This window comes from Nematolebias whitei, chromosome 17, assembly GCF_014905685.2.
Source record: "Nematolebias whitei isolate Nwh7 chromosome 17, NemWhi1, whole genome shotgun sequence".
NCBI classification, from domain to species: domain Eukaryota; kingdom Metazoa; phylum Chordata; class Actinopteri; order Cyprinodontiformes; family Rivulidae; genus Nematolebias; species Nematolebias whitei.
The window spans coordinates 8,063,151-8,088,925 of NC_056514.1; the positions used below are offsets into that span (position 1 = coordinate 8,063,151).

The following is a 25,775-nucleotide window of genomic DNA, read 5'->3' on the forward strand; positions in this document are numbered from 1 at the left end:
TACAGATACGTGAAAGATTTACAGATACGTAAAAGATTTACAGATACGTGGAAGATTCACAGATACGTGAAAGATTTACAGATACGTGAAAGATTTACAGATACGTGAAAGATTTAGATATGTAGAAGATTTACAGATACGTGGAAGATTTACAGATGCGCAAAAGATTTACTGATATGTAAAAGATTTACAGATACATGGAAGATTTACAGATACATGGAAGATTTACAGATACATGGAAGATTTACAGATACATGGAAGATTTACAGATACATAAAAGATTTACAGATACATAAAAGATTTACAGATACGTGAAAGATTTACAGATGCATGAAAGGCAAAAGCAGATTTAAAATGTATTTAAGATCATGGTGATGGTACAAACTAAGGCAAAAAGAAGTTGAGCACAGTGCAGTGAAATAACATTTCAACTTGTTTTGAGATTCAGTCAGCTGTTTAGGAGTCTGATACTTTTTAAGGAGTTCTTGAATCTGGAAGTCCTGCAAGTCCTTGACTGAGGCGTCCTGTGAAAGAGCCTGATGTATTAAACTTGTAGTTCTGATTGCAGGTGCTCTGTAACAACCCTTGTTCTTTTTTGCAGTTGTAGAAGCAGAGGAGGAGGAGGAGGAAGAGGAGGAGCTGGGAGGACTGTTTCGAGTCAGCCTCCCTCAAAAGAGCAAAAAGGTTCAGGCAAACACGCCGGACTGCTCCCGTTTTACTCCTGACACCTCCCACAACTGGGATTTGGAGGAGGTAACTTAGTTCAGTAAATCTATACCTGATGTACTGCTGAGCAGAAGAAACTTTAAGAAGACTTTTTGTTGTCTTTTTCAGATGTTAAACTCAATCAGGGATTGTTTTGTGACAGGAAAATGGGAAGAGCAACAAGATGCTTCTACTCTGCTAAAGCAGGATGGTAAGAAGAGCTGCATGTTAGAATGGAAACAGTTGAAAATCCTTGCTGTAGATTTGAAAATCAAAATAAACTAGTTTGTACAACCTCAAATTACAAAACAGAAACGATGTAGAAATGAAAATATTGCAGGGGTTCTTACTCTACCTTCTCAATAACAGGTGGCGATTTTGCCGCCTACTCAAGTGTCTGACGCTGCTTACTCTAACAATTTATATATTCTTTTCTTTTGGAGTCAATCGATGCACCGGCACACTCTAGTGGGAAAGACACAGCCTCTCAGAGACTCATTTGTAATTTCTAAAAAGTACAGACTTTAACCTACACATCAGTTTTTAAATCGTGTTGATAGGTCAAGTAAAACCCAAGTTATGATTCACGCCACATCTTTTTCTGAAAATCATCATCATATCTGGAGCGCATTAGAGCGAGAGGCTGCGGCAAAGACGGATAGACTCAGGGTCAAAACACCCCCATCACCCTCTGCTTTCACCTCCCACCCCTGCTAAACAGATAAACAACTACCCCCTCCTTTCTGACCAAGGCTTGAAGTTATTTGTCAAGCACCAAAAAATTACAGGAAGAAGAAAAAGATGCAGAAGTTGAGTGGAGTTCAACACAAAAAAGTCACAGCGAGAGCGGGAGTGAGTCATGAGGTTTGAGAGATTTGTGATTTTTAGCGTGTTTGGTTTTATAGTTAGTGTGTTTAGTAGGAATGCGCGATATAAACGGTACACGGTAGAAACGATAGAAATTTAGCCTACAATAGAGATCTGACTTCTACTGGCTAACTGCAGTAATGCTGTGACTGAAATAAAATCAGAGTTGTCAGTTTAGTCGTTACTTTTTTTTAGTTGTAAACTGTGCATAAGTGGTGTTAAAGTCTTTTCTTTGAGAGCTAAGTGGCAAAGCTACAAGCTAACTACAGCCGGCTTGCCGTAGTGTTGCCGTATTCTGACGCATGCGCTAAATGCCGTTTTCCATCAAAAGTTTTTTTGATTGTTTTTTTCCATCAAAATTTAAATTAATCGTTGGTCAGCTTTAGAGAAACACGCTCTCTGATTTGTGAAAAGAACGCTGTGTTGTGTGATTTTACTGCGAGACCCTCTGGTCAAAGCTACACTCATTTTGTGTCAGCTCTCCATTAAAGCAGAAGGAGTTGCCCACTAGAGGTTTGGAGGATGAAGTGTTTCAGTGTAAAATGCTGCTCTGTTGTTGTTCATTTCTTAAGTAAGACTGGAAACTGTTAAGAGTTAACAACATATTTTTTTGTTTAAAACATATGGCTAAAACTACATTTGATATCTTTTGCACTGTTTTGCACTACAAGAAAGAAGCCTAATACTTGATTTGTTTATTATTTAAAAACTCTCTGGAGCTAGTAGTGGAGTTTTCTTAATTCAAAATGTATGATGGCAAAAGGACACCCTATGCTTTTTTTTTTTTAGCAAGTTTTATACCAAAAACATATTGCGATATATATCGTTATCGCCACCCTTCACAATACATATCGTGATATGAATTGTATGCCATATTGCACATTCCTAGTGTTTAGTGTTTAGTTTATAGACAGTTTTAGTGTGAGTCAACAATGAGGTAATTTTTAAATGTGAGGCAGAGTTGTGAACCCAGAGGAGGATGGAACCACAGATTCAGAACCTCAGACAGAGGAGAGGATCATGAAGGAGAAAAACAGTCTGAGTCAGACAGAGAGAACTTTGTTGGTGAAGAGGGTGATTATGACTTGTTTTAGAAGAGGAAAGAGGAAAAGACCATTGAGCCCCACTAGGAGTTGAGTAGTAAGGTCTAACTCTGAGCAGGGGTGGGGGTGGTGGTGGGGGGAGGGTGTCCAGAACCCTCTGACTGGGCCAACAGAACCAAGCATCAGTTCTGAGCTCTGGAGAACAGATGAGGATGTTGACCCAGAGGGAGTACTAGTGGAGGAAAATACACCTTTTTAAAATTACCTTTAAATAAATATTTTGTCAATTAAAAAATTGGTGTGTTTTTCATTTTATTTATTTTTAACTAAAAAAATCTTAAAGCATTAAAATAAATAAAAAATGTTTAAAATTATATATTTTTATTTCAGGCCGACTGCTCTAAAAGACTGGCTTTTTTTGTGGAAATATATAAAAAAAAAAGTATTCTGAAGCAGTTGGCTATCTCAATATAAATATTTTACTAAGTGTAAAGATGGTTAAAGTTAATCAGAGCAGTCATTTAGAGTTTTGTTTGTGTTCATGACATACAATGAAAATGAAGAAGACCGTGTCCTATGAGTGCACTCGTGCTGTCTTTAGAGGAGCTGTATGGGGACTTTGAAGACCTGGAAACAGGAGTGGTCCACACAGGTCAAGCAGCGGAGCCGGGCGAGCCTGAGGTATGACCTGTGACACAACAAGACTGTTGGAGCTGCAGGATCACACAAACATCTCTGAACAATGTTTCACCTCCACAGAAACGGCTTCAGTTCAGTGCTCTACTACAGTTCTGATTAGTCGTTGTATAGATCTAGTAGAGTGCTGTATGAACGAGTACATGAGGCACAGATTGTGTTGTAAAGAGCTTTGAGTGTCTTGATCAGATTGAAAGGTGTTTTATATATAAGTACACTTTATTTTACTTGAAGCTGCAGGTGTTATGTTGCTGTCAACTGAAAGTGCCTTCTAGTTGTTGCTGGTAAACAAAGAGCCTCCTGTGATGGGCAGGATGAAGAGAAGGATGAAGAGAAGGACGAAGTCCAGGGGAAGATGAACAATGATGTTGAGGAGGTGCAGAGGAACAGGCGTTTGGAGAAGAAGCGCCGGCTGAAGGAGCGGTTTGACGCAGAGTACGATGATGGAGACGCCACGTACTTCGATGACTTGAAGGAGGAGATGCAGAAACAGGCTGAGGTGGAGTACAGTCTGTCTAACTGGTCCCAGCTTCACAGGACAGCTGTTGTTTTAATCACAGAACCATTTGTGCTTTTGTCTCCAGTTGAACAAAGCAGAGTTTGAGGGCATGGATGATGAAAGTAGAGTGCAGTACGAAGGTTTCCGGCCAGGAATGTACATCAGAGTGGAACTCTCCTCTCTACCCTGTGAATTTGTTAACAACTTTGACCCAAATTATCCCATCATCCTCGGAGGCCTGGGCTCCTCTGAAGGCAACATCGGATACCTGCAGGTATGTGGAACTTTACTGAATCACATCATGTTTGAACACAAAGTTTTTAGAAGGACAGAATAATAAAAACATTTGATTATTAGTCTAATCCTAAAATTAGGTGAGTAACTACTAATGTTTTACTGTTTTTATAAACCAAAAACTATCTGAAATGGTAAAGATGTCTGGACTCACTCTGTCCTCTGTCCTCACTCCATCTACCTCCATGTCCTCTCTAACTGCATCCATATATCTCCTCTTTGTCTTTTTCCTGGCAGCTGCATTTGTAACATCCTTCTACCAATATACCCACTGTCCCTCCTCTGGACATGTCCAAACCATCTCAGTCTGACCTCTCTAACTTTATCTCCCAGTTGTTCAAGCTGTGCTGTACCTCTGATGATCTCATTCCTAATCTTATCCAGCCTTGTCACTCCTAAGGAGAACCTCAACATCTTAATTTCTGCCACTTCCAGTTCTGTCTCCTGTCTTTTTGTCAATGTCTCTGTCTCCAGACCATACAACATAGCTGGTCTCACCACCGTCTTATAAACGTGTCCTTTGGTTGAGCAGTAGCTTCACTGAACAATTGGGTCACAGGACGATGCCTGGCCTGGCACTGTGTTTAAGTCTGTGCTTTCAGTGGGGAGGGGGCTCTTCATAGCGCATACTTCTGTATTAATGTGAAAATTTTGAAAACTGAGATGGGCACTTAACATGACCTCTCTAACTGAAATATTTGCCATTGTATCCAACATTTTTCATTCAGGTCATCTGGACATTTTTTTTTTCAGAAACATTTCACCTTCCATCCAGAAGGCTTCATCAGTCAAGGAAACGCACAACACAAAACTGATTCTTCCCCCAAACAGCTTACTCCAAAGAGGAACAAACCAGTTATGTTGGTGCTAAGATGGTGTCTTTGGCACGCCCCCTCCTGTGGTGCTGGCCCTCTTCCTCATCGACAGTCATGTCAAACTGGTTCAAAACCAACAAAGTCCATGCTCAATAATCCAGGTGTACAATCCAACAATTTTTAATCAGGTCATCTGGACAGTTTTTTTTGGCGCTGTTATCTACCATCTTAGCACCAACATAACTGGTTTGTTCCACTTTGGAGTAAGCTGTTTGGGGGAAGAATCAGTTTTGTGTTGTGTGTTTCCTTGACTGATGAAGCCTTCTGGATGGAAGGTGAAACGTTTCAGCACAAAAAAGGAAACTGTCCAGATGACCTGACTGAAAATTGTTGGATTGTATACCTGGATTATTGAGCTGTTTGTTTGCCGTTGCAGTTATTTTTGTTTTTCTTTAAATGAACTCATTGGTGGGCTGGACTTGAATCTCGCCGCCTGTTGAATGTCCCTGGTTTACTTGCATCTGCTGTTCAATTCCAGTCCAGAAAAACACTCATCTTGAAAACTACTAGCAGTCACTGCTCAAAACCCCAGTGATGGGGGACATTGGCGTACCGCTTCTTTTGTCTTAAAAATGTTTGGCAGGTAAATATTGTGGAGTTTAGTAAAATAAAAGTGCTTAGTGTATATGTAGCTGATGTTTTTCTTAGTTCATATCTTAGATCTTATTACTGTTTTTCTTATACATTTTATTGTTGGATGTAACTGGGACCCTGTGTACATAATCTCGTTCCACCACATGTACCACATGAGATGTGAGTGACAAATAAATCTCTCTGACTCTGATAAAAGGTCTCTAAGGAGATAAAATGTCATTTAAATTATTATTTTAACTTTTCAGGCTGAGGTAGTTTGCAAAGATGGACTAGTTTATTGTAGACAAACATAACAAAGCATTATGTTTTCCATCAGCTGGTCAGTGTTGAAACGTTGCTCTAATCGTTTGGGGTGGTCTGTGTGTCAGATGCGTCTGAAGAAGCACAGATGGTATGACCGGATCCTGAAGACCAGGGACCCCCTCATCTTCTCTTTAGGTTGGCGGCGCTTCCAGACCATCCCCCTCTACCACATCGAGGACCACAACGGACGCCACCGCCTGCTTAAATACACACCGCAGCACATGCACTGTGGAGCCTCCATCTGGGGTGAGACCCATCAAATGCTCACTAATTCATCTCTGATTTTACTGACTTAAAGTTCTCTACATCTGATGAACTTTTGGACCCAATCTGTTTGAACCAACCTTATAAAACAACAAATGGCTGTAATCCAGTCAACTTGAAACTTGGCTCTGGTTGAAGCTGAGTCAGGTCTACTCACTGCATCTATCTTTGCTTAAAACTTTAGCATTATCTACTGGTGTCAGCCCTGATTTTCTGTTAGCAAAATATCTCCTGAACCATTGAATGAAACTTGCAGACTGGATGAACATCTACACTGCTTACCCTTTGGAGTTAAATCAGTGCAGGTGACTGCCACAGGAAACTGAAACTAGCCGAAACAAAGCAGATCTGCAGAGTTGTAACCTGGTATGGTTTTGATTGCATAAAATTTAAAATATAAATGTTTTTGAAAAGTGATTTGACTCCCGGACATGACTATGTAAAGAGATAAAAACTTAGCTGAGTATAAATTAGAGGAAAAATTTTTATATAATAGCTGAGAGTACTGCATTTTTCACCCTGTAAGTCACAGTGTTTTGCATAACGTCACCTTCTTAAAATAATTGCCTAAGTCATTTTTTTTCAAAAATGATTTTTTTGCCTAAATCATCTCTTCATGATGCTGGCCACCTCTGGTAAAATTGCCTACTTCCTCAATTAAACAGATCATGCCATTCTACCCCTTTTGTATAATTGCCTATGTCAAGAGTGTGACCTAGGCAGTTTTATTTTGCCTAAGTCACCAGACAAATTGACTTAGGCAATTTTAGAAGTTTTTCAAGATGGCGGATGATTCAAGGAGACGAAAATTATACACAGCTGCTGAAGCTATTTCCAAGATTCAGGACTCTTCCCATGTTGGTAAGTGAAGATGTTTACTATAATATACACTAGGCTATCAAAATTGCATAAAATGTGATCTTTTGTGAAAATTTTAGTTTAGGAAGCTAGCTAAAAATGCTCTGTGATAGATAGTGCCTGTGTTGCTGTATTTAGAGGCAACTTGCAGACCATTTTGGGAATCCACAATGTATCTTAATACAATTGACCTCAAAGGCAATTCATGTTTGTCAGAATAATCACAAATTTTTGAAAGGTTTGAATATTTTTTTTTCCATTTTGGTAGGAGATGCACTTGATATTGATGACACCAGTCTGTCCTCATCTACTGAGACTGACAATGAGACCATCAATAAAGAGATGATGCAGTATGTTGATAATGTTTCACCATCTGCTCCCATGGATAAAGTTAAAGATGCCAAGCAGACACATCCATACCAAGAAGAGGTGATGTCAAATGATGATGGTGATGATGTCATTCAAGATCCGGACTATACCCCAACCTGTGATGAGTCCTCTTCTTCTGAAGATGAAAACAGCTTATCTATGGTGGCAACAACTTTAGAACAGCAGAATGAGGATGTTGAATTAAAAGATGCAGGCAAAAAGAAAAGAAATAAACACCTCAGTCCAAGAACATGGAAGCAAAATAAATCCAAGCAGAAACGTCTAAAAGGAATTTCATACAAGAGCAAAAGTGGCAAAGAAATAAGTGCAAAGACTATGGGTCCTCCCTGCAACTCCAAGTTCTGTCAGCGAGTCTCAACTCGAGACTGCCAAGTCCTTACAGAAGAGCAGCGGCAGTGGGTATTTGACAAGATTTGGGCAATGAACACCTGGGAAGAACGTCGGTTATATGTCACCACTTTGGTCACAAAGACTAGCATAAAGCAAAAAAAAGTTACTGAGGGATCCCGACGCAATTCATCATTTACCTACCAACTGAAGCTTGAAGATGGAACAAGGGTTAAAGTGTGCAAGGCACTTTTTTCTTCTACAATTGGTCTCCCTGAAAGAACCATTACAAAATGGCTGGATGACCACATCAACCCTGAAAAACAAGCAGAAGTGCCATCAAAATCTGGACCCAAAAGTGGCAGGCATACAAAAGTTGAAACTGATGTCAAGGATTTCCTTAAGAACTGGTTGAGGGACCTGCCCAGTGTTGACTCACACTACTGCAGAAGCACAGCTACCTACAAAGACAAGAAGTTCCTTTACCAAGGCACAACCATCTCCCAACTACATCGTGAATATGGACAGGCAGCTGCAACTGCTGGAGTGAGAGCTGTTGGAATCCAATATTTCACAGCTGTGTTCCATGAGGAGAACTACTCCATATTTATTCCAAGAAAAGATCAGTGTGATGTTTGTGTTTCATTCAAACATGGAAATATCAGTAAGGCTGCATACGACGCACATGTCACCAAGAAGGATGAAGCAAGGCAAGAGAAATCTAGGGACAAGGATTCTGCTGATGAAGAGAAGTCCGTTTGGACAATGGACTTGCAAGCTGTGCTACTGTGTCCAAAAACCCAAGCCAGTAGCCTGTATTACAAAACAAAACTGCAGGTCCACAACTTTACCCTTTTCAACTTGAGATCAAAGGAAGGCTACTGCTATGTTTGGGATGAATCACAAGGTGACCTCTGTAGCGAGGTATTTGCACATCTTCAGTATCATCATTTTGAAGGTGTGATCAAAGGCCATCCAGACCTCAAGGAGATCATAGTGTGGAGCGACGGTTGCGGTTATCAGAATCGCAATACATGTGTAGCAAATGCATACTCTGAGCTCGCAAGGAAATATGGGGTGCTAATAACCCAGAAATACCTTCTTGCCGGTCATACACAAATGGAGTGTGACAGTATGCATAGTACTATTGAAAGAAAATTAGTTGCAGATATCTTCCCCCCAAGAGACTATGTCGTTGTACTCCAGACTGCAAGAATCAGGCCATCACCTTACTATGTGAAAGTGCTCAAGCACGATGAGTTCCTGAAGCTGAATGGATCTTACTTCTTCAGCATCAGACCAGGCAAAAAAGTTGGAGACCCGACTGTGCATGACTTGCGGGGTCTTCAGTTTAGCAGTGACGGCAAGGTCCATTTCAAGCTGTCCTTTTCAGAAGACTCTGTATGGGAAGAACTGCCACAAAGAGTGCAGGAACCAAATGGGCCAATGGCATGGATAAGTTTGTTTCCATGTGCTCTACCAATCAAAGAGAGAAAGTTCCAGGACCTCCAGTCAATGAAACCCATCATGCCTGTCGAGTGTCATCACTTCTTTGACAATTTGCCACACTAATAGGCATCAGACAAGAACCCAGCAAAGAGCTGGAAGGAGAAGTGGAAAAATGCACATGCCTCCTCAGCATTATGTTTTGTTAGTTTGTGCTGTAAAATTGCCTAGGCCACAAAGGCATGTTCAAAAATTTGCCTAAGTCATTTAATTCTGTCATGTTCCATGTTTGACTGACCTTGCTGTTTGTATGTCAAAAGACATCTGTTGTTACAACTTTTTTGATTAAAATTGTTCGTAAATATCATTTATTCAACAAATGGTTCAGTTTTTTGTGTTTCCTGAAAAATTGCAAAAAATGACTTGGGCAATTATTTTAAGAAGGTGACGATAATTTGCATGCTCTGCGACTTATAGGCCGAAGCAACGTATTTATGGATTTTTCCCATATTTTATAAACCAATTTTTGGCTGAGATATGACTTTTGATTCATTCTGACTGAAAATATTGAACACTACCATTTTCAGCCACTAGATGGCAGTTGAGTAGTAAGGCATGCCACTGTATCATGTAATGGGTAAAAGTGGCTATTAATGACACAATCAGCTTGCCATTTGCTGCCACATCATCTGCCTGGAGCAACTGTCAAATCAGCTTCATTTTGCTGCGCCGCCCCAGAGAAATACAGCTGATTTGACCACTGAAGTGTATTTAGTAAGTAAAAGTTCAACTGAGATACACTTTTACTGTAATTTTGAGCAAACAAATAATTGTTTTTAAGTGTTAATCTTGTTAAATGCTTGTTAAAGTCCTCCCGTGCACGCTTCCGCCATTTGGCAGACAATTGATTTTTGGCACAACACCGGCCCACATTTCCAAGTTTTCAGCAGTGACGCATAACAAACGTGTCAGTGGTGACGCATAATAGATGCGACGTATTTGGCAAAGCGACATAGTTATGGATTTTTCCACTTTATTAGACAAATATGGACTGATTCAACTTATAGGGCGGTGCGACATGCACAACGGAAAATATGGTAATTCCCTTCAGTCTGAGCAGGACATGTGGTGAAATTACATGGAATTGCTCATTAGTTATTTTCAAAAAGGCTTTGACTCTGTTTCTCATTACAAGATGATCCTAGTCAAAATTTGGTCATGAATCATTTCTATCTCTGACAAGTGTGTTGGAAACTGAAGCAGAGTTTGTTGGTGTCACCACCTACCTCCAGGCTTTGGTGGAGCTTTTAAATGATTGGATGGATTTATGTATTTTGTTTCTCAAGGTCCCATCACACCTCAGGGCTCTGGGTTCTTGGCTCTACAGTCAGTGGCAGAAACTAAAGTAAGTCTGAGTCACTTCTTTATCTTTGGATCATAACTGGATCATAACCTGGTTACAAAAAGGATCTGCTCACAAGTTTACAGTCTCTTGTCCTGCTGTGTCTGTAGGCTAATTTCCGCATCGCAGCCACAGGAGTTGTCCTGGATTTGGATAAATCAGTGACGATCGTGAAGAAGCTCAAACTGATCGGTTATCCTTACAAGATCTTTAAGAACACCTGCTTCGTGAAGGTCTGAACTGTGTAACTTCTGTCCTTTATTATTCAGCTGTCCATAAATAGATTGAAGTGTGATCAGTCATTCAGGTTAGAAAGACATCATCAGATTCTTACACAGAACAGAGGATTGACAAGGTATTTACCACTCCTGGTATTCTTTGAGTTACCTTTCAAATACAACTTGAATACATTTACTTCACTTTGATAGAAGAAACAGACGTACACAAACTGCTCAGGATCAATGAAGTTTACCGTTTTTTTTTTTAACTCTGTGAAACACCATTACCACAGTGAAGCACAGTGGTGGCAACATCATGCTATGGGATGTTTTAGCAGAGCGCTACATTTGTAGTGCATGTAGTTTTGAGTCTGAGCTGAGGGGGATTTGGTAGGCGGGGCACCCTCCTTGAATAATGGTAGAGGAAACTGAAGAGTTAAAAACTGGTGTGGTAGTACCCATGAGTCTTTCCTGATAGGGACCAGGAAACTGGTCAGAGTTAAAGGATGGAGCAGAAGGCAGCACCCATCATACCTGATGGAGCTGCAGCCATTTGATCCTGAAGAACAGACAGAAGTTCTAGCTCATGGAGACGTGACCCCCACTCCCCAGTAACAGAGAGGATGTCAGGGGATTCAGTTCTTTTACAGCCTCCTGCAGGTTGAAGCAGACCATGTGTGTGATGCTGTCCTGTGTGTGCAGGGCATGTTTAACTCTGTGCTGGAGGTGGCGAAGTTTGAAGGTGCCTCGGTCCGAACAGTGTCAGGGATCAGAGGTCAGATCAAGAAGGCTCTGTCAACACCACCAGGAGCTTATAGAGCCACGTTCGAAGACCGTTTGTTGATGAGCGGTAAGTGAATTTATTTATTTTCTAATATTCTTTGTATTAGTTTCTTGTCAGGCGTACCACTCATCTTAAATAAAGAGTAGGCTAGTAGAAGAAAGTTAACATCAAATAACACTGAATAACTTATTAAAAACTAAATGAAAAGCTGTAAAATGTTACTAGACTTTTTGTGACTTAGCATCTGATGAGGAATTAAAAAAAAATGATAAAGAAGTACCCTGATCATGACTTCCGGTTATGGCGGCCATGTGAGAGGACGTGTTTTCACCGCTCTGCTGTTCCTGTCAAAGAATTTCTCCAAAATTCCTTCCTTTCCAAACGAACTAAACGGCTAGTGAACGCGGGAGGTCGGAATAATGCCTAAAGCAGCAAAAGCGTCCCAAGAAGTAAGTGAAAAAGCAAAACAACAAACGCTAACGAATTACCATCTTCGAGGTGAAATGCAGAAAGCTAATGCTAGCCCATGCTCAGCTCCAATGGCTGCCGCAGACAGAGAGGAAAACCCGAAGTCTGAAAGCAGCAATGTGGACGAAATACTGTCTGTTGTTAATTCGATCCAGAAGGATTTCTCCTCTAGTTTTGACGAAGTCCTGCGCTCCATCGACAGCGTGAGAAAAGAGATAAATGACTGTATCAAGCACACATTTCTGATGCAGAGAGTGAGATGGAAACACTGCAAGCTAAAGTGGATACGCTAGAGTCCAAGAAGAAAGACTTGGAAGATAAAGTTATGGATCTGGAGGCAAGGTCGAGACAAAACAACCTGAGGCTGGTCAACCTACCGGAGGGTGCTGAAGGACAGGATCTGTGTGAATTCCTGGAGAAGTGGCTGCTGGAGACCCTAGGTGTTGGAGCGGTGGCCATGGAAAGAGCGCATCGAATTAGACCCCGGAGGGACAGCACCGCAGCGCCTCACACTTTAGTAATGAGATTTCTCAGCTACAAGGATAAACAGCTTATTGCTGTAGCATCAAGGGCTAACACTGACATTTGTTACCAGAATCAACAAGTACGGTTCTACCCAGATACTGCGGCGGGTCTGCTCCAGCTTCGGAAACAGTTTGATCCGATACGCACAGACCTGCGCAAACTGGGTTTGCGCCACGGGGTGGCTCACCCAGCCAAGCTGCTGATGACTTATCAGGACCGAACTCATGCTTTTAAAACAGCGGCGGCTGCGCGTGAGTTCCTAAAGAAGATCCAGAAGTAAACAAACGAGGAGGTAACAATGGGCTGAACACCCATACAGTTTCTTAAATTAATAATTTGTGACGTTGTATAACCTTGATGGCGCTTATGTTGGTCTGATCTACTGATATTGAAACAGCAGTGGACTATTATGAATATATTTAGTTCTGCTTAGGCATGCCAAGAGGAAGCGAGCACATACCATTTGGTGTGCACATTAATAAGTTCAAACCTGTGTGCAAACAGGTAGCGTGGAAGGTTAATTTACAGTTATATATAACGAACAGCATTGGTAGTAAAAATGTTCGTTTTGGATACTGAGTGGTTAGACTGCTCCTCACTGCATATGGGTCGGTCACACATGATAACGGGAGGTGTACTGATGGGGGAGGGAGACCCTCGGAGGTGGGACTTGGGGTGGGAGTTCAGGTTTAGGGGATATGTTGTTTGTTTTGTTTTATTGTTTAAGCTTCTCAGATGTTCAGGTTCTCACGGGGTAAACTTTTGGGTTTTTCTCCATTTCTGGTAATCTAGTTAGTCTTACATGTCGCAACCTTTAAATCTTAAAATGGTTATATGGAACTGCAGGGGCCTACGACGTTTAAAGAAGGTTAAACAAATTCTTAATAAACTGCATGATTTGGATTCCAAAAATAGTATTTCTACAAGAGACATCTTATGGAAGAGGATGAGGGGTGGGTCAGGAGGAGGTGGCGCGGTATTTCGGCATTTTCTTTTCGAGCAAGAGGAGTTATGACTTTTATTCATGAATCTGTCCCATTTCTTGTAAACAATGTAATCAAGGATAAGAAGGGTAGATATTTGATAGTTCAGGGCTCTTTACTATCTGAAAAACTTAATTTGGTTAATGTCTACGGTCCTAACACAAATGATTCAGGGTTTTTTCAGGACTTGTTCCTCTTAATTCATCGCTACAGGGGCGTCTTGTGATCGCAGGGGATTTTAACCGTACCCTTATTCCAGAAATGGATAGATCCACTAGATCAGATCTAACGCATAATAACTGTAGAACAACTATACAGATGTTTATGAAAGTTCTTAGACTGGTAGACATCTTTAGGGAACTCCATCAACAAACTAGAGCCTACTCAGCAACATTTCAGACTTACTCGCGAATATCCTGATACATGCTCAATAATCCAGGTAGAAAAATCCAAAAAAGTTCAATCTAGTCCTCTGGACATTCAAAAAACTAGAAAACAAAAAAAACAAAAAAACTAAACAAAGCAAAAAACATGTAGAAACGTTTCATCTCTCATCCGAGAGACTTCCTCAGTCTGAGGTGCTGTATTCAGCTCAGTCTCTTAAATAGCACCTTCTCAGAGTGGATCAACCAGTTTGCTGCTGACAACCAAAACCAGCTGCTCACATGGTCAAGAAGGACCATCAGCCTAACAATGGATCATTAGCACCCTGATGGCTGTTTACTATTCACAGAGGGCTGAGTGATACTAGCAATCACAGCATTGTAAGAGGGGGACAGTTGAACCCGGAGGCCTCCACCCCTGTTTAATGGACAATTTCTTTTCACAAAGATGGCCTCCTTTACTCCTCTCTCAAACCATCGTTCCTCTCTTTTTTTTTTGTTTTCTTGTTTTTTGAATGTCCAGAGGACCAGTTGGAACTTTTTTGGATTTTTCTACCTTGATTATTGAGCATGCATCAGGATATTTTGAACCACTTTGGCCAGGATTGCCTCAAACTAGTAAGAGAGTTTGAGAAAACAGCAAGGAAGAGGGCAGACTACAGGAACCACTTGCGATTCAACCTCAGATGTCGACAAAGTGGCATCATTCCCAAGAGCCTGGAACTAAAATCTTCGGTCAGCGGGCACCGGGCAAGCAAGATCCTTCAGAAGGCACAAACCCAGCTGCTGAATGAACGGGTGAGACAGACCAATTTTACTATTGAGGCCTTGAAGGCCAAAGAAGAGCACATTAAACAGAAACTAACTATGTGTCTAGGTCAGACCACACTTCAGCAAGTGCTGGACTGTACAGATCAGGCACGCTTAGCACAGCATGTCAAGTCCAAGACTCGACAACAAAACAAGTTTAACATACTAATAGCTCATCAACACCATCATTACTCCAATAACAACACATTCAGTGTAGGACAACACTCCAGTAGTCAATTACATGCCAGGGAGACAGAAAAATGGGTGAAGAATTTATCTGACAGACAGCTCACCCAGCCAGAGACAGAGATTCTTGCCAGGGGACTGAACTTTGCGGTTGCACAAAGTAGAATTCCTCTGGTGGAGATGATCACAGCCACAGAATCAGCCATCCGCAACAACAAAATGAAAGAGGGTGAAGCAGAACAGCTCAGAATCAAAGTTTCAGCCTGCCTCAGCAATGCCAAACCACCACCTTCCAACATCAGTAGAGAGGAGAGGGACGCACTCACCGCTCTTAGCAAGGACAAAAACATCATCATTCTCCCAGCAGACAAAGGAAGGTGCACAGTGATTTTGAACCAGAAAGACTATCATGAGAAAGTTATGACACTCCTTAGTGACTTAAACACTTGTGAACCTCTGAAAAGAGATCCAGGAAGTGGTTACAAGAAGAAGTTAATAGATTGCCTGAAAAATTTGGAGCAGGACAAGGCTATTGACCGTATTCTGTACCACAGACTGTACCCAGGGGAGGCCACACCTAGTCTGTATGGTTTACCTAAAATCCACAAACAAGGTGTACCTTTAAGACCAATTGTTAGCATGATTAACTTGGTCACTTACAATGTTTCCAAATATCTGGTGTCTGTACTCATCCCTTTAGTTGGCAGCTCAGAACACCACATACAGAACACCATGGACTTTGTGGATAAGGTGAGGGATGTCATCATGGAGACTGATGAAACAATGGTCTCTTTTGATGTCACATCACTCTTTACGTGCATTCCTGTTGATGATGCAGTAGAGGTGGTCAGTTTAAGATTAAAATCAGACACCACTCTGAGCAGCAGGACCACGCTTTCCACAGAACAACTGTGTCAACTCTTGAAACTGTGCCTGCAGTCAACCTACTTCACATATGGGGAGCAATATTATAGGCAGAAACATGGGTGTGCTATGGGGTCTCCAGTTTCTCCTATTGTAGCCAACCTGTACATGGAGGAGGTAGAAAAGAGCCTTGACGTCCTTTTCAGGGACACCACCAAGTCATTGGTTCAGGTATGTTGATGACACCTGGGTTAAAATTAAATCTCAGGAAGTCCAACATTTTACTGACCACATCAACTCTGTGGATAAATACATCAAGTTCACACGAGAAGATGTAAAAAATGGCAGGTTGGCTTTCTTGGACTGTGAGGTCTCAGTCTCTGATAGAGGACTTTTGCAAACCGAGGTGTACCGCAAACCCACCCACACAGACCAGTATTTGCAGTTTGACTCCCATCACCCTTTGGAGCACAAGTTAGGAGTCATCAGGACTCTGTACCACAGAGCAGACAGCGTCCCCACTAACTCGGGAGCCAGGCAGAAGGAGAAATCCTACACAAGACAGGCTCTAGAGCAATGTGGATATCCTAACTGGGCCTTCCTGAAAGCAGAGAAGAAACCCAAACAGGACTCCAGTCAGCCATCAGGTGAAAAGGAGGAACCCAGACCAGTGGTCATTCCATATGTTGACGGAGCTTCAGAGAAACTGAGACGTTTATTTTCTAAACACAACGTCCCAGTGGCTTTTAAACCCCAAAATACATTACGGCAAAGACTGGTTCATCCCAAAGATCCAGTCCCCCAGCACAAACAGAGTAATATTGTGTATGTTGTTCAGTGTCAGGAGGGTGATCAGTCTTACATCGGGGAAACTAAACAGCCACTGGCCAAAAGGATGGCCCAGCACAGAAGATCAACATCATCAGGCCAGGACTCTGCGGTCTACACTCATCTCCAGGCCAGCGGTCACTCTTTCAGGGATGAAGATGTTCACATCCTGGACAGAGAGGAACGATGGTTTGAGAGAGGAGTAAAGGAGGCCATCTTTGTGAAAAGAAACCGTCCATCATTAAACAGAGGTGGAGGCCTACGTGTTCAACTGTCCCCCTCTTACAATGCTGTTATTCATTCATTCAACCTTTATTTAGGCAGGTTAATCCCATTGAGCCTCGAGGACTTAACTTTTTTTTAGATTAGGTGGACTTGATTTCCTCATAATATGTGATTTGAGTTTAGAAGATTACCAGTAACTATCAGATTTCTATCAACAGACTCTTTTGTATTGGAAGCTCATCTTCAAACACAATTTTACTCCACACCAATTTGGAACAATACATATATATTGATCAACAGAAAATCCATTTTTAATGAGGAGTGGTTTCGTGAAGGTGTGTGGGCTGTTGCTCACTTTATGGATGCAGATGGAAACATGTTACAACATTCTGAGTTTTGTGATAAATTTCAAATATGTTGTACCCAGGCAAAATATAAACACATCATCAAAGCCTTTCCTCGTCAGCTTCAATCTGTGGTAGACAGGATTTAATACATTCCAAGATGTCCCCTCTTTTACGGACACTTTGTACTGAAGATTTTGATTTTTGTGATGCCAGATGTAATAAGAAGTTTATGCGAAGCTACTTATCCCATTATACTGGTGCACTTAAAGGCAATATATCCTGAGAAATTTCAATAAAGAACAAATTAAGAAGATTAGAACCAAATATTTATCTTTTCCCCTCTCATCCAAAATCAAATAAATGCAATTCAAAATTATAAACAAATTTATCCAACCAATGACTTTCTGAGACAAATATGTATGGATGTAGATAAGTGTGTATTCTGTGAGAAAGTAACTGAGGATTTAGATCATCTGTTTTTCACGTGACATTCTTTGATATACATTACATTTATATTTATACATACATTTTTATATACATTCTTTTTGGCAAGATCTTCATCAGTTTATCTGGGTTCATGGGGTACATTTAACAGATCTGACCATTCTTAAATTTGGTGTTTTTAATTAATGATCATAACATTGACTATGGTATAAACAATGTTCTGCTATTAGTCAAATATTATATACAGTCTGCATATATCACAGTCTGTGATGAATTAGTGTGGTCTGTAATTGTACTTCTATTGAGGGACGGCATTTAAACTGAGTGGATAAGAAAAGTACGGGAGGGCCTTGCAAAATTCAAGAAAACGCATCTTTTACAGCATAAATTACAGCGTTTTACAACGGTCACGTGTATAAAGCTGCATTCAATGCACAAAATAAACGGCGTAAATTTCTGCGTTTAGAAGGCAGGCGGAAAAAAAAGGCGTTTTGGATGGATTTACGTTGTATTTTATGGCATAATCCAAATTTTTTTGCGTGAGGAAGGTTGTAAATGTGTGTCTTGCCCAATCATCACCCCCGAACATAAAAGATGCGTAAGACTGGGCGGTGTGAGGCAGCAATGACGTCTCCTGCGCCGCTTGGAATTGCCAATTCAGATTGATTTTTGGAACACTTTCTGCAGGGGTGGGGCATGAAAACGAAAAAGCAGTTGTTACACAATGAGCAGTCTTGAAGAAGAAAATGAAAATGATTTATTTTTAATTTTATTTATGAGTCAAAAAATGCAGCTTGACTGAAATGAAAAAGCATTTCTGCTATTTCATTTTAATTTTCAAATTTGACATTTCAAAATGAATTTTGGTCACTTTTTACTGGGACATATTTTGAAAATTAAATGCTAAACATTATTTTATTTTTCATTTTAATTAATTTACACAATGAGCAGTCTTGAAGAAGAAAATGAAAATGCAGTTTGGATTATTCATTTTTAATTTTATTTATGAGTCAAAAAATGCAGCTTGATTTTGAAATGAAAAAGCAATTCTATTAATCCATTTTAGTTTGATTTATGAGCCGTAATGGCTTCCATAAAGAAGTTACAGAAATATACTACAAATCCTATTCTGAAAAATATGATTAGAATCTGGCAGGATGTTAGAAAATACCTCGTGGAGCCAAACAGCATGTCCCAATTTAGCCCAATATGGGTGTTTGGAGCTGTTTGCTCCAGTAGGGCAGATGGAACGTTTAAGCGTTGGGCATTGCAAGGCTTAAAAAGTATTGGTGACCTTTACCCATCAAATTCAGATATATTTTTGTCATTTGGAGAGTTACAAACCAAGTTCAAGCTAGAAAAAAAGGACTATTTTAAATTTCTTCAATTGAGAAGTTTTGTCAAAGCAAATTACAGTAATCTTAACAAGCCTCCCCTTACATTGCTTCAAAAATTAATAATTCGGAATAAATTAAGAAAGGGCATTATTTCAAACTTTTATAATGTGCTGATCTCTAACTTGTTAGAGAACTCAAATAAAAAGCTTATAAACTGGAATATGGACCTATCATCAAATATCAGTGAACAGGATTGGGAAAGGGCTTGCATTAAAACCCACACAATGTCCATAAATAGCCGTCTCAGAATTTTACAATTTAAATGGCTAATGCGTGTTTATGTTACACCTGTGCATTTAAATAAATACTATAATAATGTCCCAGATCTTTGTGTAACGTGAAATTCTAAAGGGACTTTAATACACTGCATGTGGGAATGCAGACAAATCAATGCGTTTTGGACAGAAGTGAAAGATATAATTGAAAAAATTCTCTCAAAGCAAATCTCACATGATCCTAAATTGTTCCTGTTAGCTTTATACCCTGAGAAGCATAACCTTAGTAATTCAGAATGTACTTTTATAGACATAAGCTCATTATCTGCAAAAAAATGTATTGCTTTGGCTTGGAAAAATGTCAGCAGACCTAGTGCCACGCAGTGGTTAAAGCAGATGCCGTCCAGTTTGCTGTTAGAAAGAATAACATATATTAGGAAATCCAAACCGTATCTTTTTGAGAGGATTTGGGGTCCTTTCATTAATTTTATTAAGGACTTAGACTTGTCAGAGGGCTTGTTTGAGTTTTGATTTGCTGGAACCTGCAGTGTGCCTTGTTGAATAGACGTGTCCATTTATATCTAATCTGGTTGTAATTTGCTTGAATACCCCTGTTTTTTGAGAAGCTATTTTTTGTTCCTATGTCTGTTTTTTCTTTCTTTGTTTTTCATTTATCTGATATGAGAAAGAATAATTACCATCATGTAATAACTAGAAAGAAAACTTGTTCAGATAGTTACATGATTGTATTTCCAAAGTGGAAAATCTCAATAAAAACATTTGGGTTAAAAAAACAAAGAAGTACCTTTCAAAGTAACAAAGTAACTTTCAAACCATGCTGCTGTAGTGGATGCAGCATGGTCATGGATCAACCAGTTTGCTGGTGACAACCAAAACCAGCTGCTCACATGGACAAGAAGGACCATCAGCCTAACAATGGATTATTAGCACACTGATGGCTGTTTACTATTCACAGAGGGCTGAGTGATACTAGCACTAACAGCATTGTAAGAGGGGGACAGTTGAACCCGGAGGCCTCCACCCCTGTTTAATGATGAACAATTTCTTTTCACAAAGATGGCCTCCTTTACTCCTCTCTCAAACCATTGTTCCTCTCTATCAAGAATGTGAACATCTTCATCCCTGAAAGAGTGACAGCTGGCCTGGAGATGAGTGTAGACCGCAGAATCCTGGCCTGATGATGTTGATCTTCTGTGCTGGGCCATCCTTTTGGCCAGTAACTGTTTAGTTTTCCCGATGTAAGACTGATCACAGCCCTCCTGACACTGAACAGCATACACAACATTACTCTGTTTGTGCCAGGGGACTGGATCTTTGGGATGAACCAGTCTTTGCCTTAATGTATTTTTGGGGTTTAAAAGCCACTGGGACGTTGTGTTTAGAAAATAAACGTCTCAGTTTCTCTGATACTCCTGCAACAACAGAATGAAGTTGAGTCAGGTCCTCTAGATAGATTTTCCTTTGTTCAACAAAGAAGAATCTGTCCAGAAGGCCTGACTCAGCCTTGTTAGATTCATCTACCTGGATTATAGAGCATGCATCAGGACATTATGAACAAGACTATGAGTGTGCACAAATGGTTGCATTCATTCAACCTTTATTTATACAGGCTATCCTCATTGAGCCACGGGGACTCATTTGCAAGAGGGACCTGTGCATGAACAGCTGCTGTTCCAGTTTGTTCTGTAGTTTTAGCAATTTAGTGAATGCTTTTTCATAAAATTTGTCTTTCAGGACTCGGCTTTCACATGAGTTGAAATTAGCTTGTTTTGTTCGAGCCTAGTTTAGCGGAGATGTAGGATTTATAGGTTTCCTGTTTTATGCAGGAACTATTTGGAAACAGTTTATAAATGTCCATATTTCTGTGGCTTAAACTCAAATGTTTCTTTTGTTTCTGTGCAGACATTGTGTTCCTGCGTTCCTGGTATCCAGTTAGTGTTCCTCAGCTCTACAACCCAGTCACCTCCCTGCTGCTGCCTCCCACTCAGAAGGACAGCTGGTCTGGCATGAGAACCCTGGGGCAACTCAAAAACGATCTGGGCATCCATAACAAACCCAAACCTGACTCTCTGTACAAGGTAGCGCCCACTCAGCCCGACACGTCTTTGAACACTCCATGAGTTCTGTCACTGTTTCCTGTGAAATGTCCTACGAGCTGATTTGCAAATGCTCTTTTTGGTGCCTTTAATTTCTAGCCAATAGTTCGCGCCAAACGTCTCTTCAACGTCCTTCACATCCCCAAAGAGCTTCAGAAGGCCCTCCCGTTCAAGAGCAAACCCAAACAGCAACAACCTAAGGGAAAGACGCCCAGAGACCTCCAGAGACCCAGCGTGATCCGAGAGCCCCATGAGAGAAAGGTGAGTGATATCTCACTCTTTAATAGGGACGAGAGATGTGTTCAAGCACATCACATTAGTTTGCTTTTATTTTTAAGGCATCAAATGTATGTTTTATTTGATCACACAAATCAAACTCAGCATTTTATTTGATAAAACATTTTAATATTTAGTCAAAGTTTGATTAACAAATCCACTTTTACCCCAGAAGGATTCTTCAACAAATCTCAGTCTATAAAGGTTAAGTTAAATTACCTTGTTGTGATAATGCTGAGTCATCATTCACACTTTTTTTTTGTCTGTACATTCTAGATCTAGACATTCTACAGACTTTGTGCTACTTCAGTCTTTCATACACCAAAATGTTCAGGAGATGATCGTTGTTACTTTAGATTTTTTAACCTTTGTACTTTTCAAACTTATCTTATAAACATCAGTTGCTTTAAGAAACCTTGCTCAGAAAATGTAAACCGGGGCACCCTCCTGGAGCAAGGCCCAGGGGGAGGAGAATTTTCAGCAAGCACCTGGTGGTCGAGCCTTGGCTCCTGGGACTTGGCTTGACTCAGCCTGAAAAGGAGATAAGATGTCACTCGCGAGGAGGATCCTTGAGGTCTGGTGCTATGCAAGCCGGTTGGCAAGAGAGGGTCCCTGGTCATGCCGATTCGTGGCAGAAAAAAGTAGCTCTAGGGACATGGAATATCCTCTCAGTGGCAAGTGAGGAGCTGGACCTTGTGAGTGAGGTTGAGCGATGCCAATGAGATATAGTGAGGCTCATCTCTTTGCACAGCTTAGACTCTAGAACCCAACTCCTGGAGAGAGGCTGGACTCTTGCCTTCTTTGGATTGGCTTGGAGGGAGGCGTCGGGCAGATGAGGGGATACACTCAAGCCCCCAGCTGAATGCGTTGGTGTTAGAGTAAATGAGAACATTCTCTCTTTGGCTTCGAGCTTCAACAGGGAAGATTCTGACTAGTTTGTGTTAATGCACCAAACAGAAGTATGGCTTACCAGGTCTTATTGGAGTCTCTGGATGGTGTCCTTGAAGGGGTGGAGATTCTATTGATCTCCTGGGTGATTTCATTGCCCATGTTGGCAATGATGGAGTTATCTGCAGGTGGTGATTGGGAGTATCGGCCCTCCTTATGTGAATGGTGTTCTGTTATTGGGCCTCTGCGCTAGGCATGGTCTGTCCATAAAACATTAAAAATAAATAAGATAACAACAAATAAACTGTTTGAGCATAGGGTGGTTCATAAATGTACCATCTTGGGACAAAGGTCGATGATCTATGCTGTAATTGCATCCTCAGACCTGTAGTCCTATGTCTTGGACACTTAGGTTGAAGAAAGACACAGAGCTGTCAATTGATCACTATCTGGTGGTATCCGGTGGTAGAGAGTAGCTGCTGGACAGACTTGGTAAGCCCAAGCACAGTGAGGGTGAATTGCGAATGTCTGAGGGAGCCCCTTCTCTGTGGGATCTTCAACTCGTGCCTCCAGGGGGAGGTTTTCATGTGTCTGGTGGATGTCAGAGACATAAAATTGGAATAGTCTGTGTTCAGGGCTTCTGTTGCAGGTGCCGCTTACAGGAGCTGTGGCCTAAAGGTCATTGGTGCCAGTTGCAGTGGCAACCAAAGGACACACAGGTGGACACCAGCAGTGATGGAGGGATCTGAGCTAAAGGAGGCCTTCAGGACTTGGCTGTCCTAGAGCTGACAGGTACATGATGGCCAGAAGGACTGCAGCTTCTGTGGTTGTGGATGCAAAACTCAGGCACGGGAGGAATACAGAGGGAAATAGATGAGAACTTTTGGTTGGCCTCAGGGAGGTTCTAGTAAACATTTTGGTGATTTAGAAAATGAAAGCAGGCCCTGTCCCAGGCCATGCTTGGTTTGAGTGGGGAACAGCTGACCTGGACAGAGGATATTATTGAGCGTTGGAAGGAGCACTTTGAGGTTCAACATGTCCACCTTTGAGAAGGCAGAGTCTGAGAACTTGGGTAAGAACATTGGCACAGAAACTGTTAATGGACTCTTACTTGGAGTAAGAGTCCATTAACATGGCAGAGGTCACCAAGTTAGTCAAACATATTCGTGGTGGCTGGGTGCCAGGGGTGGATGAGATTCACTCTGAGATGCTGAAGGCTCTGGATGTTGTGGGGCTGTCATGGTTGGCATGTCTCTCCAATGTCCTATAAATAAATGCCTGCGGAGCTGCAGACTCGAGGTTGTGGTTCTCGTTATATTAAGGTTTCAGCTCGTGATTATTTTAAACAATTTATTTTTTATATTTGATCATTTATTGATTTACATTTATCACAGTACAGTTACCATATAAACAAGCTTAACAAATACAGATAACCAAAACATTGTTTTTGTTGTTAAAATTCTGTGTAGGGTTGAAATCTGCATATCTTTATAACTACAAACACTTAAATCGGACACTCTCACAGAGAACATGGTGAGTTTCAAGCTTCAGTTTTTTCTCATCAGTTCCAAAAACTTTGGCTCTTGTCAACATGCATTCTGGCAAATTCCAGTTTAGCTTTCTGGTGTTTTTTGGTTAATGATGGAGCCTCCTGGGTATTCTTCCATGGAGTTCATTATGATTCAAAATGTTATTGGTGGAATGGTTCAGCTTGAATGGTTTCCACCATCCACACCATACATCTGTACAGCTCCACAACTTTGTCCTTGATCTGTGTGGAGGTTCCTTGATTTTCAAGCTATCTGTTACTTGGTGGTAGACCTTACTACTTAAACGTGTTGATTCTTGGGGCTATCAGAACAGGTGGATCAGATCATTTGACTCTTTGATTGCTCACAATTGGATCTTTTTTCAATCCTGTGTCTTCTGAAGATCTGGCTTTAAAGCAAATGGGGTAAAAAAAAAATGGGGTTGAAAAACCATTCTACCTCTGTTGGATTATCCATCCATCATCTTCCAATTATTTCAAAGTCAAGTTGTGGGGGCAGCAGTTTGAGCAGGGAGGCCCAGACTTCTCTTTCCACAGCCACCTCTTCCAGCTCTTCTGGGAGGACTCCAAGGCGTTCCCAGGCCAACTGAGAGACATAGTCTCTCCAGCATGTCCCGTGTCTTTCCCCAGGATAACATTTAAGTAATAACAGAAATAACATTTAAGTTATGAACTAAGAAAATTACATCAACACTAAGCACTAATAGCATAAAACCATTAGTTCAAACAGCAGCACGAACATGAGTCTGTGTGAGCACATGAGCACGAATGAACACAGCAACATGAAACGGATCAGCAGCAACATGAAACGGATCAGCAGCAATATGATGTGATTTTTCACAGTGATTATTCTGGTTAGAGATTCATGAGTCTAACAGCCTCAGGGTAGAAGCTGTTCCTCAGTCTAGTGGTTCTACACTTAATGCTCCTCAACCTCCTTCCTGAGGGAAGCGGGGCAAAACGTGTGTGTGCTGGGTGAGTGGGGTCCTTCATGATACAGGTGGCACTCTTCCTGCATCTAGAGGTGTAGATGTCTGTGATGGTGTGGAGACTGACTCCCAACATCTTCTGTGCAGCCTTCACCACTCTCTGCAAAGCTTTTATTTCTGCAGCTGTGCAGCCTCCATGCCACACGTTGATGCTGGAGCACAGGATGCTCTCCACTGCACACCTGTAGAAGGAGGTGAGGACTGAGCTTCCCAGACCAGCTTGTCTCAGCCGCCTGAGGAAGTAGAGTCTTTGATAAGCTTTCTTGATCAGGCTGGTGGTGCTGTTGCTCCAGCTGAGGTTGTCATTCATGTGTACACACAAGTACTTGTAGCTGGAGACCACTACAACATCTGTGGCCTTATCAGAATAGTGTTGCTGATAGACACTGTACCATCACATCAGAACTTTGGAACTTTCTGAAGTGTCCATGGCCAACTCACCGCCTTTGTTGACTTTCTATGAATAAATGTATTATGATGTCATTGTATGTTGCTGTACATGTTGCAAGGTCTTTTTTTGCATCTTTTACACTGTGCCCCGGCCAGGACATTGTTTGAGATATGATTTTTTTTTTTAAACTTCCTCCACCCTCATGTTCTCTTTTCCTCATCTACTCTGTATGTTGTATGTAACAGGTCTCTCTTGTAAACGAGTCCCTGAGGCTCAATGGAAACTAACCTGTATAAATAAAGGTTGAATGATTTTTTTTTTTTTT

General features: G+C 41.1%; 1 protein-coding gene across 1 annotated transcript in view; it reads left to right on the forward strand.

Moving 5' to 3' along the window:
* The window catches only part of bms1 (BMS1 ribosome biogenesis factor), a 54,469-nt gene that overhangs the window by 27,686 nt on the left and 1,008 nt on the right, over nt 1-25,775 (forward strand). Inside the window, exons 12-22 of the mRNA XM_037690722.1 lie at nt 602-753; nt 835-916; nt 3,217-3,296; nt 3,625-3,810; nt 3,896-4,084; nt 5,942-6,122; nt 10,508-10,566; nt 10,674-10,796; nt 11,484-11,631; nt 21,164-21,339; nt 21,457-21,618. Coding sequence (XP_037546650.1) covers nt 602-753; nt 835-916; nt 3,217-3,296; nt 3,625-3,810; nt 3,896-4,084; nt 5,942-6,122; nt 10,508-10,566; nt 10,674-10,796; nt 11,484-11,631; nt 21,164-21,339; nt 21,457-21,618 — 1,538 coding nt within the window. The remainder of the gene's footprint in view (nt 1-601; nt 754-834; nt 917-3,216; nt 3,297-3,624; nt 3,811-3,895; nt 4,085-5,941; nt 6,123-10,507; nt 10,567-10,673; nt 10,797-11,483; nt 11,632-21,163; nt 21,340-21,456; nt 21,619-25,775) is intronic.